Source organism: Sinocyclocheilus rhinocerous, unplaced genomic scaffold (genome assembly GCF_001515625.1).
Source record: "Sinocyclocheilus rhinocerous isolate Xijiao unplaced genomic scaffold, SAMN03320098_v1.1 scaffold496, whole genome shotgun sequence".
Taxonomy (NCBI): domain Eukaryota; kingdom Metazoa; phylum Chordata; class Actinopteri; order Cypriniformes; family Cyprinidae; genus Sinocyclocheilus; species Sinocyclocheilus rhinocerous.
Genome location: NW_015632471.1, coordinates 863,013 through 876,225, shown reverse-complemented (window position 1 = coordinate 876,225; position 13,213 = coordinate 863,013). Strand labels below are relative to the sequence as shown.

General features: G+C 34.7%; 2 protein-coding genes across 3 annotated transcripts in view; one reads left to right on the top strand and one right to left on the bottom strand.

Moving 5' to 3' along the window:
• Window positions 1-7,706, bottom strand: part of LOC107742504 (protein MGARP-like) — a 10,623-nt gene extending 2,917 nt beyond the window's left edge. The window contains exons 1-5 of one of the 2 annotated variants that reach the window (XM_016555498.1): window positions 7,524-7,706; window positions 4,919-5,022; window positions 4,742-4,814; window positions 4,356-4,364; window positions 2,698-2,898 (exon numbers count right to left, since the gene is read on the bottom strand). In XM_016555498.1, the coding sequence (XP_016410984.1) occupies window positions 2,698-2,898; window positions 4,356-4,364; window positions 4,742-4,814; window positions 4,919-5,022; window positions 7,524-7,596 (460 nt within the window). In that variant the 5' untranslated portion in view covers window positions 7,597-7,706. The remainder of the gene's footprint in view (window positions 1-2,697; window positions 2,899-4,355; window positions 4,365-4,741; window positions 4,815-4,918; window positions 5,023-7,523) is intronic. The other variant, XM_016555499.1, reaches the window with a different exon arrangement.
• A 512-nt stretch (window positions 7,707-8,218) lies between these two features.
• On the top strand, window positions 8,219-12,828 carry LOC107742511 (UPF0609 protein C4orf27 homolog). Its single transcript, XM_016555509.1, has 5 exons — window positions 8,219-8,260; window positions 8,719-8,904; window positions 9,072-9,159; window positions 9,323-9,495; window positions 11,874-12,828. The coding sequence occupies exons 1-5, from the start codon at window positions 8,219-8,221 to the stop codon at window positions 12,006-12,008; spliced, it is 624 nt and encodes a 207-aa protein (XP_016410995.1). The 3' UTR covers window positions 12,009-12,828.
• The last annotated feature ends 385 nt before the right edge of the window (window positions 12,829-13,213 follow it).

Below are 13,213 nucleotides of genomic sequence, written 5' to 3'. Positions count from 1 at the left end.
CACTGATTGCACACAGCTGTAATCAATCACACATCCCCTATTTAACACTCACTCTGATCCCTTCCCAGGGCCGAGTATTGTATGCGCTTATCGCCAGCAGTGATAGCTACTCTACAGAGCCCTCGTTAGCTTCCTAGTCTTGCCCTGTCTGTTTTCTTGGTTTCTGATCTTTGCCTGTTTTCCTGGATTTATCCCTCTAGTCTCGCCCTTTTGATTCTGTTCGCCGATCGTTGACCTACGCTAGCCCTAGGATTATTCTTGTGTCTTTCCCGCCATATACCTGTTTGCCATTGTTCGACCCTGCCTGTGTTTCTGACCTCTTCTGCTTTAAATAAAAGCTTGCACATGGATCCGCACGTCTCACGTCTTGTCAGCCCCGTAACAATTACAAATGAAAACATAGTGGGGTCAAAAAATTCCCTCACAAAATTGTGCTAAGTGAAGCTCATTAGAACTTCCTTTTCCATCCGTTTCTGAGATATTGCGGTATATCTACAATACATATAGCAGCAGGGGGCAGCCGAGTGCCATTTGGTGATGGGCACACATAGGACATTGCATGGAAATATCTCACCATTTTCAAAGCTAGATTTGAAGGTGGTACCATTGGGAATCTTCTTAAGCCACCATAAGTGGCATAAACCTCTAAGATTAGTGAGCAAACAACCAACACACATTAGAGAGATTTCCTCAGATTAACTGTAAGAGATGCCTAAAGTCATTATAATCAAGCCAGTATGCAAACTAAAATGGACTTTAAGAGCAACAATTGGGATGCATTTGCCAGCATAAGGAAGTGGGGTTTAATCTGTATTTACAGAAACATGGAAATATTTAAAGCGGACGATCAAAACTAAGCGAAGCATCCTGATTGAAAACAACACAGGAAGGAGCTATTCTACAAATGCACACAATATACAGAAATACGAAATATAATGTAAATACACTTTGACAATTTGTTTATTATTTTTCATTTCATTTACAGTTTGTGACGTAAAGGGATCAATGAAAACGGCACAGAATTCAGACTCAAAAATAATAATATTTTAAGTACTTTAAGGAATACAAATATTTTGTCAGTTTTAAAAACTGCAATCAACAATCAAAAGTTCTGAGTTGGTTAAGTCTAAATTCAAAAAGCAGCATCGAGATTAAGAGCAAATGTTTCCAATGTCAGTATTATGATATGTGACACTGCATTAAGTTTCCTTATGATAGTTCACATTTTAAGAGATATTTAAGCTAATTATAAAAAAGGCACAATGTGTGTCCTCCATCCCTATAACTGAGAGACAACATGCACAGGTAGAAAAATGACAAGTCATTAAAAAAGAAAACAAAAGATCTCGTATATTGCTTATAAGGCCACAATGGCTTGGAATGCATGTGTATTAATATAATGTATTAAATATAAATTTAGAAGAATTATAAAGTAAGGTATTCATGTCTATCCACTCTGTTTTTAATCTAAGTGCAGATGCAGTCATTTTGAACTTTTGCTTTTGGTGTCAGCCATTTCCAGTTATTTTAGCTGCACAAAACGGTCTGTTATTCTGCTTGTTGCTGCAAACTAAACATTTGTTATATTATTTTAATTAGTTTTAGTTTATTGCAAATTGTTATTCTACTGGTTATTTAATTAAAGTAGCTAATAAATTGAAAGTCTCATACATTCACAGGCTGAATTTAAACTTTGTCAGGTTAAACATGAAAAGGTTTTGTCAAGATATCATTTAAAGTTTGTCTTGATGGGCCTTCTTTTAGTTAAAATTAGTTATTGCACTTACATAAATTGCTTCGATTTTCTGTTCATTTTAATACTTCTTAAAAAAAATCACAATTCTGAATGCTGTTTACTATCACAATTCAAATTCAACTAAAATCATATGAACATATGCATTTTCAATTCAATTCTGAATGACACACAACCCTAGTACATACCCATAAAATGTTAGCATGTTCTTGTTGCCAGTAAACATCATTGTCAATATGAAGTTACTTAAGAAAAATGCCTCCCTGCACACGTATGAGACACAAACCCCCGGTTTCACAGACAAGGCTTAAGCCTAGTCCCAGACTAAAATGTAAGTCTGAGCTGTGTCAACTGAAAGAAACTTGCACTGACTGATCTTAAAATATATCAGCACCTTTGTTTTGTCCCAAGATGCTCACCAGTAATGTGTTTTCTAAGGCATGTTTATGAAAAATTAACCTAATTGAACTATGGCCTAATCCTGGTTTAGTCTAAGCCCTGTCTGTGAAACCAGGCCAAAATGTTATAATGTGGGTACACAGTAGCAAGTATTACAGCAGGCACATACACTGGGGGTGAAGGAGGAGAGATTACAAAACTTTATATGTGATTTAAATTAGATATTCAAGTGTCAAAACAGGCTGGAATAATAAAAAAAAAAAAACAGTCCATGTTTTGTTTGTTTGTTTGTTTAAATCTTCAATACTTATTTTTGGACTTCCTCAACCTCTCCTCCTCCTCACCCGTGAGATTAACACCCTGTGGAGCTCACAATTTGAAAAGGGACACTTCTTTCTGTTCGGATGACACAGTCAATTAGTTAAAAGGAGCACAAAAATGGGAGTCTTTAACAACTTAATGGAGCGTTCCAAGGTGGGTTGGGAAGAATCACATATCTAGACAGCTGGGGACTCAGGCTGCTTCCTCAGCAGAAGATGCCTCACCGGTTGTTTCAGCAATGGGAGCAGCAGCCTCAGCAGTGACATCCTCAACATCAGGTGCATCCGCTGCTACTGCTTCTACAATCGCAGTTGCTGCCTCCACAGGTTCTGGGGTCTGTTTAGCCTCTGCATTAATCACCTCAGCTGCTGTGGTTTCCACAACCGCAGCTGCTTCTGCTACCGAGGCTACCTCGGCCACTGCTCCTACATGGATTACAGTAAGCAGGACTTCAAGAAAAGGCAACATGATCCAAAGAAAACCCAAGATCAAGTGTGATTAAATAGTTAAAGCAGATTTAGGAAATGTGTTACTGAATAAAGAGGGTTAGCATTATAACTAAATAAAGAGGGTTAGGGTTAGCAAATGTTACTAATTCCATCTGTCATTAATAGAACAACATTAGAGAGATTATGAGAACAGGATCATTCAGATTAGACTTCAAAGAATCTAAGCTCTTAGATTTAGCATTAGAAATGTATTGTTTATTTATTAATACTTCTGAATTAGTCCGATTAGTTTTTAAAGAACTTGCATGGAATTTTGATTGGCTCAAGACAATGTAGACCCATCACCAAGCCAACATTGAACAAATAAAAACACAGAAACGTGTAAGATTAAATGATTGATTTACCCCTAAATTAAAATTTTGCATTATTTTATAATTCCAAGTTATTCTGAAGACATACGATAGATTTTTGTGGCAAACAAAACAAAATAAATTTTTTGTGTTCCTTGGAAGTAAGACAATCATATGGGCTTGGAATGACATTTTGGGTGAATTACTGCTTTAATAACAAATGGTTATTACACACAATATCATACGTGTTGAACATTACCGTTCAGTTCAAAACTTTCGGATCAGTACGATTTTTTAATACTTCTGAAAGTAGTCTCTTAATATCCTCACCAACGCTGTATTTATTTGTTAGAAAAATAATGGTAATATTATGAAATATTATTACAATGCAAAATGACAGTTTTTTGTATTTTAAAATGTAATTATAGGTGCAGTATGTAATATTGACACTTTTGGTCAATTGAATGCATTTTTTGCTGAATAAAACGTATAATTGTTTTTCTCAAAAAAAAAAAAATCTTATGGATCCAACACGTTTGAATAGTAGTGTAATTAAATGTAAAAGTCACTCTGATGAAAGCACTTTTACCAAGTTCAAAGTTCCATTGATGTCATCAATCATCACTAGCTTTCTATTTTTTCTATTCTATCTACTTGTTTTTCTTTGTGTGAGTGTGTGTGCGTGTGTGTGTGTGTGTATATATACACCTTGCTACGTGTAATGCATTAGGCTAACCGAGACTTGTCATTTGCACTTATATATTGTTGCTCTTTTGTTATTTTTGACTGCTTTTATTGTCCTCATTTGTACGTCGCTTTAGATAAAAGCATCTGCTAAATGACTAAATGTAAATGTAATCAATCATGCTTACTTGCCACAATGTAAACTGTTTGCAAACACTAAAATGTTGCGCAACTACTCTTGGAAAAGTGCTTCTGTTCTGAGATATGTGATACACATTGCTGCAGGCAAAACAAGTAAAAGGGGACAGACCAAAATGTATAGAATAGTTTTGTTTTTGACTAATGAGTGCTGCTCAAAAACAGACATGCTGCTAAGTGAGAAGCTAAATTTATACTCACCCTCCTCACCTGATGGGAGAACAAAAAGTACGGTGGTTAACAACACACAAACAAGAGAAGTAAACAAGTGAAAGCTGCTCTAAATGTAGCTAGCTTAGTGGCTGCTGCTGAGTAACTGCAGAAAGAGGATCAGGCCTGAGGAACTGCAGTAACATACACATACCAGAACAGTGGCAAAACCGGACACCCTGCCTCACGGCATCCATCAATTCAAAGAATCCAAGAATAAAACTATTCTAATCTACTCTAATCCCATCTGTCTGTGTAAATTATTTCCGCTTTACTGATGCTGAAAGATTAACTGAGATCTTGAACAGCCAAAATGAAAACAGGTATTCATGACAAAAACAAAACTACACCACAAAATAAAATAAAAATCAACTTACTTTTAGGTCTGGCCTCGAGTTGAGCAATTCTTTCATTATATCTTGCACTGTCAGAATTTATTGTCTTATAAGCCTGTAGGAGGAAACAAAGTTTAGATGAAGATAAATGGTTGTTTTTGTAAAAATGACAATAATAACTTACAAAGCATTCTAAATAAAAGAAATAAAAATACATACATAAACAAGAGCAGCAGTAAGTGAGCTTCCACCAAGTACCACGTAAGCTATGTTTGTGCCGGACGCCGGTAGACCAAAGGACATCTGTCGTGTAGGGAATACAGCTATTAAAAGATAAACAGAGACATGTATCAGTTCATGCAAAGTAACTTGTTACAAAGTATTTTTGAGTAGAAGAATTAATTGAATAATTAACAGTTTTCCTTCACCACCCATCAATCCAATTTTGAAATATGAAAATCTAATACAATAATTTTTAATAATAACCCTATAAAGCCTACTGTATCATATTTGATACTCAAATTTTAGGGCCTCTAAACTGTCAGCAAAATCAAAACTTTGCTGAAAAACCTGCCATACACAATCTATGATATGCATTCTGTCATCTGATAGTGCATCCATTTTTGATGAACACTTACACTTAAGCAACTTAGTTTAACTTGATTATCCATACATTGTTTTTTTTAGAAAAATCATGTTAAAATGTGAGTATACCAAATATGATACATCAGGCTTTTTAGTTCTCAATCATCAATTTATTACATTGCATTCTATATTTTACCCCCACAATAAAAACCACAGAAAGCATCTGACTAGGATAAATGATTGGAAGATATAGAGTGACAACTGATATGTACATGCATTTTATAGTTGCTATACTGTTATAAAGATCTCAATAATTTACATTATAAGCTATCAGAATTTAATCATACTTTTTGACCAGATAAATATCAGCAAATGCACCAAATTCTTCTATATCATACTTTATGAGCCATAAAAGCCTCATGTAAATGTTCAATAAATTGTTCCATTTCATAACAATTAATTTTCTGACTATTATTTCATGTGTCAGGCTTTACTGGTTTAATTTTAAAAACGGATAATCCAAAAACAGAGAGAAAAAAACATTTCAGTATTTATCAGTTTTTCAAAAATGTTCCTCAGTTGTTGTAACGTCATTGTAATGTGCCGCTAATAAAGTTGTATCGGTGGATGAGTTTGATCAGTGGACATTTTAAGTGGCATGCAAAATTAGACGGGACCAGACAAACCTGATACAGCAAGCATGTTTCAGGCTTTTGTGTCTGTGCATGCATTTAGGCAAACACACATCCTCTGTGTAGCTGCAGTGAAGCAGCAGAAGGGAACACAATGTCCAACAGTTAAACTGCCCCTCCCACCCTCTCTCTAAAGCAACACTTCATCCCACTGGAGCACATGCACAGGACAAACTATACTGTCACATCACAAAATCTAGACTTGAAATAGTTATTTCCACTAGAACCCAGCATGAATTTCAGGAACGACTCCAATAGCAAGGTGACTGTCTGCACCAAGGTGGCCTGTGCCTCATTTATACATTTAATCTAATTTGCGTCAATGGACTGTTAAGGTGAAGGTAGACCAGCAGGTGTCCAGGACAATCCTGCTCTCTGAAAACAGTGATAGCTGCACACATAAACACTGGCATAGCATGGTGACGGCAGACATGTCAATGTGCAGAACCCTAGGCAAATTCATGTTGGCAGACAGCCCTGCATAGGGCCCTCTTCAAATATTTGGGTAGTTTTAGAAAATGCCTGAGCAGATTTTGTGAATACATCAGTTCAATCACAGACAGAATGCTGAGTCAGCAGAAAAACTGATCAGCCCTCAAAGTCAAATGGGCCAGAAGGTCTTCAGATTTTAAAACAATAATGAAAGGGCAAACTTTAAAAAAAACAAAAAAAAACGTTGCACGCAGTTCAAACCGAGTGAATCCTTTGACAGGAAATTAACTTTAAACAGATCAAACTCAGCTATTTCCCACAGATGCACTGGAGCAGGGAAGGGTTTACATGTCCCAGCTGTCTGTTATGGAAAACTCTGCATTAAAAACAAACTTCAAATTCAGAAAACTGCTGATGTCAAACATTTTGAAATGAAACGCACTCATCTTTAAAAAAATAAATCATAACTCGCCTTAACAAAATGTCATAATATTTGACACATTTATTTTAAGACAATTTATATATTGTAATGTTTTATATAACAATTATTACCAATACCAATCTAATTACCATTCATAAAAATAATACCTTCTAGACATTGTAATACAAAACCACACACACACACACACAAAACCTACAATAGACAGAATCTCTGAATATTCTATTACATAAAACACTCGTGGGTCTCTTCCAAATGCAAAGACAAAAGAGGTCTTTCTAGTTTACTGATGTACGTTAATAGAAATAATGTTGCATTTTCTATATTTTATGTTTACTTTGGGATGAATTTGATGAGCATATCTCACCTGTTACATAACAAACAGCAGAACTCAATGTTCTAGATTGGGCTAAAGTCGTAACCACTGACACACCTCCTAAAAGAGTCTAATTAAAATTGTCCAAACGTGTCCAGTTACTTTCTCCCATTTTCACAGTTTTCATTTCATATTTCATAGTTTACGCGCTTTTTATTTTTGGAACATGCACTCTTGTTATTTATTATTACTTGTTATTTTTGTAACATAGCTTTATTTTAGATAGCTATCTTTTAGCCTGCGTAGGCTGGTGAATTTTATTTGTAAAATCGAAACTGCATTGATTGAATGTTTTCTTACCATTGCCGAAAGGAGTTAGTGTTTTGCGTGCCAGAGGCGCAAGCCTTTGCCAAGTCGCTCTGCAGAACATCATTATTATCAGTGGTGCTGTGGATCCAGAATCGAAGTTACTGAAAACTTCAACTGACAAATTTAGTTGCCACAAGCGTGTCTATCTCACAGACTGATTCTTTTAAACTCCCTGTCGCCTCCCTCTGTGTCACGTCATGCATTAGGCTACACGTGGGCCGTGAATAGTATAAATATCTCATTTACACTGCTATAGATCCAGAACTTAAAAAAATAAAACTGAATAAACTATTGATTCTATTGCAGTATATAACTTTGCAATAGAAGATTATAATAAGATAAAGTAGAAAATTAAAAAAATGAATATTCTATTGTATACTTACTGTAAATCACAGTATAAATTGCTGTTTGTATGTTTATGATGAAGATAAATATGAATATAAATGTTACTCTAAATATTAAACAAAAATATTTATTAGACATTATTAATAATCCAAAAAAGCTATTCTAAAGAAAAATCTCTGGACAAAAATAAACATTTGCGTTTGTGCATCTAATTCAGTAGAACCAAAATGATGAAAACAAACACAAGTCACGACTTTTATTTTGAAATCGCTACCGGATGTTCAGAGCTTTTCTACTGGCTGCAGCGCTTTACGTGGAGACTGCGGGGAAAAGCAGCAGGCATGGCGGGGCGCGGGAAAAGAAAACCCAGATCTTTGCTGCAGGTACATCATATAAACTTCATCAGTTCGTGGCCAGCTAGAGTAAGGTGTTCAGTCAAACTATTACGTTGAGTATTTACTGAGAGGTTATATGCTGTAGCTCGTTTGTGAATGATTGTGGTTCATATGCCTTTAGCATCCACTACACTTCTGTTATTTTGTTTGTACATTCAATCTGTATAAGCAATGCTGTTAAATATTGTGTCAATAATCACCATGTAAATCTCTGTTCGTGTCTTCAGTGCTATTTACCTGCAGTCAGTTACCCAAAACGTGTCAGAATCAGAACATTTTCGTTTATTTTAAATGGTCCTTTGGTGTGACAAATGAATGAATTAAAATTAAAATAAGAGAAAAAATTGTAAAATATTTTTTATAGAATTTTAGTGACATAAACACCTTTGTTTTAAATATTCTATAATATTTTAATATTTAAAAAATCTTTTTCATCTTTCTCTTAGCATATTGTTATTCTCTGTCCCGCCACAACATCTAGGCTGTTTTTGCAGAAGAAAAGGAAGGAGAGGGGACAACAGAAGAACGAAGCAGCTTTGGACCAGTTAGAAGATGATTTAAAGCGAGAGGCAGAGAGGTTGGATTTGCCTGTGGAGCAGAAAACTAAAGCTATGAAACAAAGAGAGAAAAAGGTATGTTTTATAACGTGATGTAAAATGATTTGACACAACCACCTCTTTATCTCTGTGAAATATGTGTGGAAGTACCTGGGATGTGTTGAGCTTTCCTTAAACAAATAAATGATAATGCAATCAGTAAATAAAATAATTTGCTGATTTCCAGTCTGTTTTTTCTGTAGGTGGTCACAAAGACATTTCATGGAGCAGGAATTGTGGTTCCAGTGGATAAAAATAATGTTGGATATAGAGAATTGCCAGAAACTGATGGTAAACCTAAAAATCTGTCACAACCATTAACAGTGGATAGTGTGTGGAAAAAATGCTGCTGTCACATTGCATTGTGCAACATCACTATCAAAATGTATAAAGGGAGACAAAACAGTAAGACTTTAGTTTACAGTTTTTCCTTCTTCGTTTTGTTTACCTGTAGCAAGTCTGAAGAAGATTTGCAAAGCGATTGCAGAGGCCAAAGAGGATGAGGAGAGAATGAAAGCTTTTGCGCCCATCCAGGAAATGATCACCTTTGTTCAATTTGCCAATGATGAATGTGACTACGGCATGGGCTATGAGCTTGGGATAGATCTGTTCTGTTACGGCTCACATGTAAGATTAACACACGCATACAAATATTCCAACAAAAGTTCAACCTTAAATCCTTGCACAAATTTATATTTAAGCATTTTCATTAGTTTTTGCTGTTGTCTTTACTATCTGGATGCCAAACGTTAGTCAGGAACTACTAATTTACTATTGAACATGCTCTTTAACAGTTTTATTTATCTATTTACAGCTGCAAACAATAATGCTAATTAATAATCAACAATAAAAACGTTTTTAGTTACATAAAATGCTCTTGAAGATAAGTTTAATAATAAAAAGAATAGAGGCTATGAGCTTGGGATAGATCTGTTCTGTTACGGCTCACATGTAAGATTAACACACGCATACAAATATTCCAACAAAAGTTCAACCTTAAATCCTTGCACAAATTTATATTTAAGCATTTTCATTAGTTTTTGCTGTTGTCTTTACTATCTGGATGCCAAACGTTAGTCAGGAACTACTAATTTACTATTGAACATGCTCTTTAACAGTTTTATTTATCCATTTACAGCTGCAAACAATAATGCTAATTAATAATCAACAATAAAAACGTTTTTAGTTACATAAAATGCTCTTGAAAATTAGTTTAATAATAAAAAGAATAGAAGCTAATAATAAAATATAGAACAAAGAAACATTACAAGCAATAGAACAGAGCACTTGACCACTTTTGAGCACTTGTGTATGTAACTGTAATATATATATTACATGTCAATATTGCTGTTTGTTTATTGTTCAAAGGATATTATACCTCAGCAGGTCTTTAGGTCTCATGACTCAGCAGGTCAGCAGTAGATTTACATTGCAAGACATAATGCACAGAAATAATAAATTTTTCCTGTTTGTTTGCCACTTATGATATAACTGACTATGCTTACATTAATTGCTTGCAAAGACAAGCATTTCATCCAGAAAATGTATTTTTTACGTTTTAATATTGCTGAAAGTATTTATTTCTGCTAATGTAACTTATTCAAATGTTGACTGTTCCAGGCAGAAACGCCAAACGGGGAGGTGAAAAAAGCAAAAGAAGGGCAGAGGGACGAGAAGACCACTGTCACAGGGGAAATGAGAGAAGAAGTGGAAAAATTATACAAGCTACGCATGCCTGATGATTTTTTCCAGTTTTGGGACTTTTGCAAGGGTCTTAATGCTGACTGTCCGCAAGGTATCTGTGTTATGTTGATTGTTCCATATCAGCACTATTCGCATATGTTTTTGATGCATTATCATATGCATCCTCAAATTATTAAATGTATTCATATAAATATATTACATTTAATTAACTTAATTTTGTCTTGGTTAGTCAGGAACTACTAATTTACTATTGAACATGCTCTTTAACAGTTTTATTTATCCATTTACAGCTGCAAACAATAATGCTAATTAATAATCAACAATAAAAACGTTTTTAGTTACATAAAATGCTCTTGAAAATTAGTTTAATAATAAAAAGAATAGAAGCTAATAATAAAATATAGAACAAAGAAACATTACAAGCAATAGAACAGAGCACTTGACCACTTTTGAGCACTTGTGTATGTAACTGTAATATATATATTACATGTCAATATTGCTGTTTGTTTATTGTTCAAAGGATATTATACCTCAGCAGGTCTTTAGGTCTCATGTCGCAGCAGGTCAGCAGTAGATTTACATTGCAAGACATAATGCACAGAAATAATTAATTTTTCCTGTTTGTTTGCCACTTATGATATAACTGACTATGCTTACATTAATTGCTTGCAAAGACAAGCATTTCATCCAGAAAATGTATTTTTTACGTTTTAATTTAAATTTAAATTTCAGTATGGACTGTGCATTAAGTCCTGCAGGCAAATGCAGTGTTTGTGTCCAGAGATTCTCAGAAAAAAATTTATGCCTGCATAGCTGTTACCTTTAATAGCGATTGGGGAGAATGAAGCCAAAAAGGGCTGTACCATCACACAGATGGGGGACAACATCTTTGCAGCTGTTCTGTGAGTGTCATCAGTAAATAATATGAGTATAAATTAAAATGTATATAGATGCTGTTACTGTTCACCATTTCGGGTTCAAGTTGTCTTTTTCTTCATTTTTAACAATTCCGTTGCCTTCATTATTTACGTTTTAATTTAAATTTAAATTTCAGTATGGACTGTGCATTAAGCCCTGCAGGCAAATGCAGTGTTTGTGTCCAGAGATTCTCAGAACATTTTTTTTTATGCCTGCATAGCTGTTACCTTTAATAGCTTTCTGCTTTCCATCCAAGGCCATCTTCCAGCGAGTGTGTCCTTGCACTTTGCAGACACATTAATAGCCATTTCTGACAGATTTCTCATGATACAGAGTTCTCCCGGACAACTGACCACATTTTTTTTTTCTTCCCCTTTTGGTAGTATTTCTATAAAGTGGTACGCCAGCTGCTGCCAATGGCATACAATCTGCTGAAGAGAGGTCTGTTTGGAGAGATACTGGAGGCGCACCTTACCAGCCGTTCCCAGGACAACCTTGACCAACTCGCTGCTGTCTGACGTATATTGAGAGGATGATAAGCTATTCAGAATGACTTCCTGTAAATGGTGTTGGGGTGGGGTCAGAGACAGATTACACTGCAGTAAATTACGCTGTTAGGTGCTGCTACTTCATTGAAAATGCTACAAAGCCCAGGAAAGGTTAGTTTCTTAAACCTAGATTACTCTTTTCTAAAAGATGTATTGGTAATCCAAAATTTAAACATTTTGTTTTAGGTTTAATTGGTTTAACATAATTAAAATGAATAGGCACATTTTTTATTTTTTATTTTTTTTAGCGCTCACTGCTCATTCGTGCATTAAAGAGAAATCAAATTGAGTTTTTCTCGCCAGGTTTTTCATCCTGAGAATCAACATTTTGTGAGGAGTACTGTGCCTTTCCAAACCTGAATTTCTTTGATTCACACTGTCAGTCCAGTAAATCATAGGGAAATGAGTTATAGCTGCTGAAAGTTCAGTACGTTGCATACATTATTTATGATTTTGCTTTCTGCATTTCCATTAACATATTTTGCATAACCCAGTTGCTTGAAAGCAATCCTTCAATTTTCCAGTTTATTTGAGCAGTGACTGCTGAGTGCTGATCAACATCTTGGTTATGGTTTCAGATCCGTTTGTTTATTTTTGTGAAAGCAGAACGCTCTATTCATAGCAAAAGTGAGCTGATTCTTGTTAAAATGGTACCTTAAGTAATCTGTACTGAGAAACTTTAAGTTAGAAAATGAGTTTTCAGTGTCAATTTCTTACTGTCTTCATCATCATTATGATCATTCCGTTATCGTTGTCCAGTACTGTTCCAAAGTAGTTTAATAAAGTGTATATTTTTTATGTTTTTTTTTTATTGCCTGTGCTGTGTGAAAGAGGAAAGTGAATCATAATATATCCAATTGCTATAATTCTGCTTACACTGCAAATGTAAGTCTTTATTAGCAGCATATTAAATATAGGTTTCAGTGGCCTAAAAAGTGTTTATAAAATATATAATAAATGCAAAACATTTCATATACAGTCAAACCCAAAATTATTCGGACACCAGATATAATTTTTGATATTTTTCTTTATTAGTGGGTGCAGGACACTATAGTTCATTTATGTAAGTGAGGATAGCAAAATAAAGTAAACGGTGACATACTCAAAAATTCTTCATACAGTGGACTACCAGTAAAATTGATAAAAAGAATTTGGGACCAAATAAATGTCTGAAT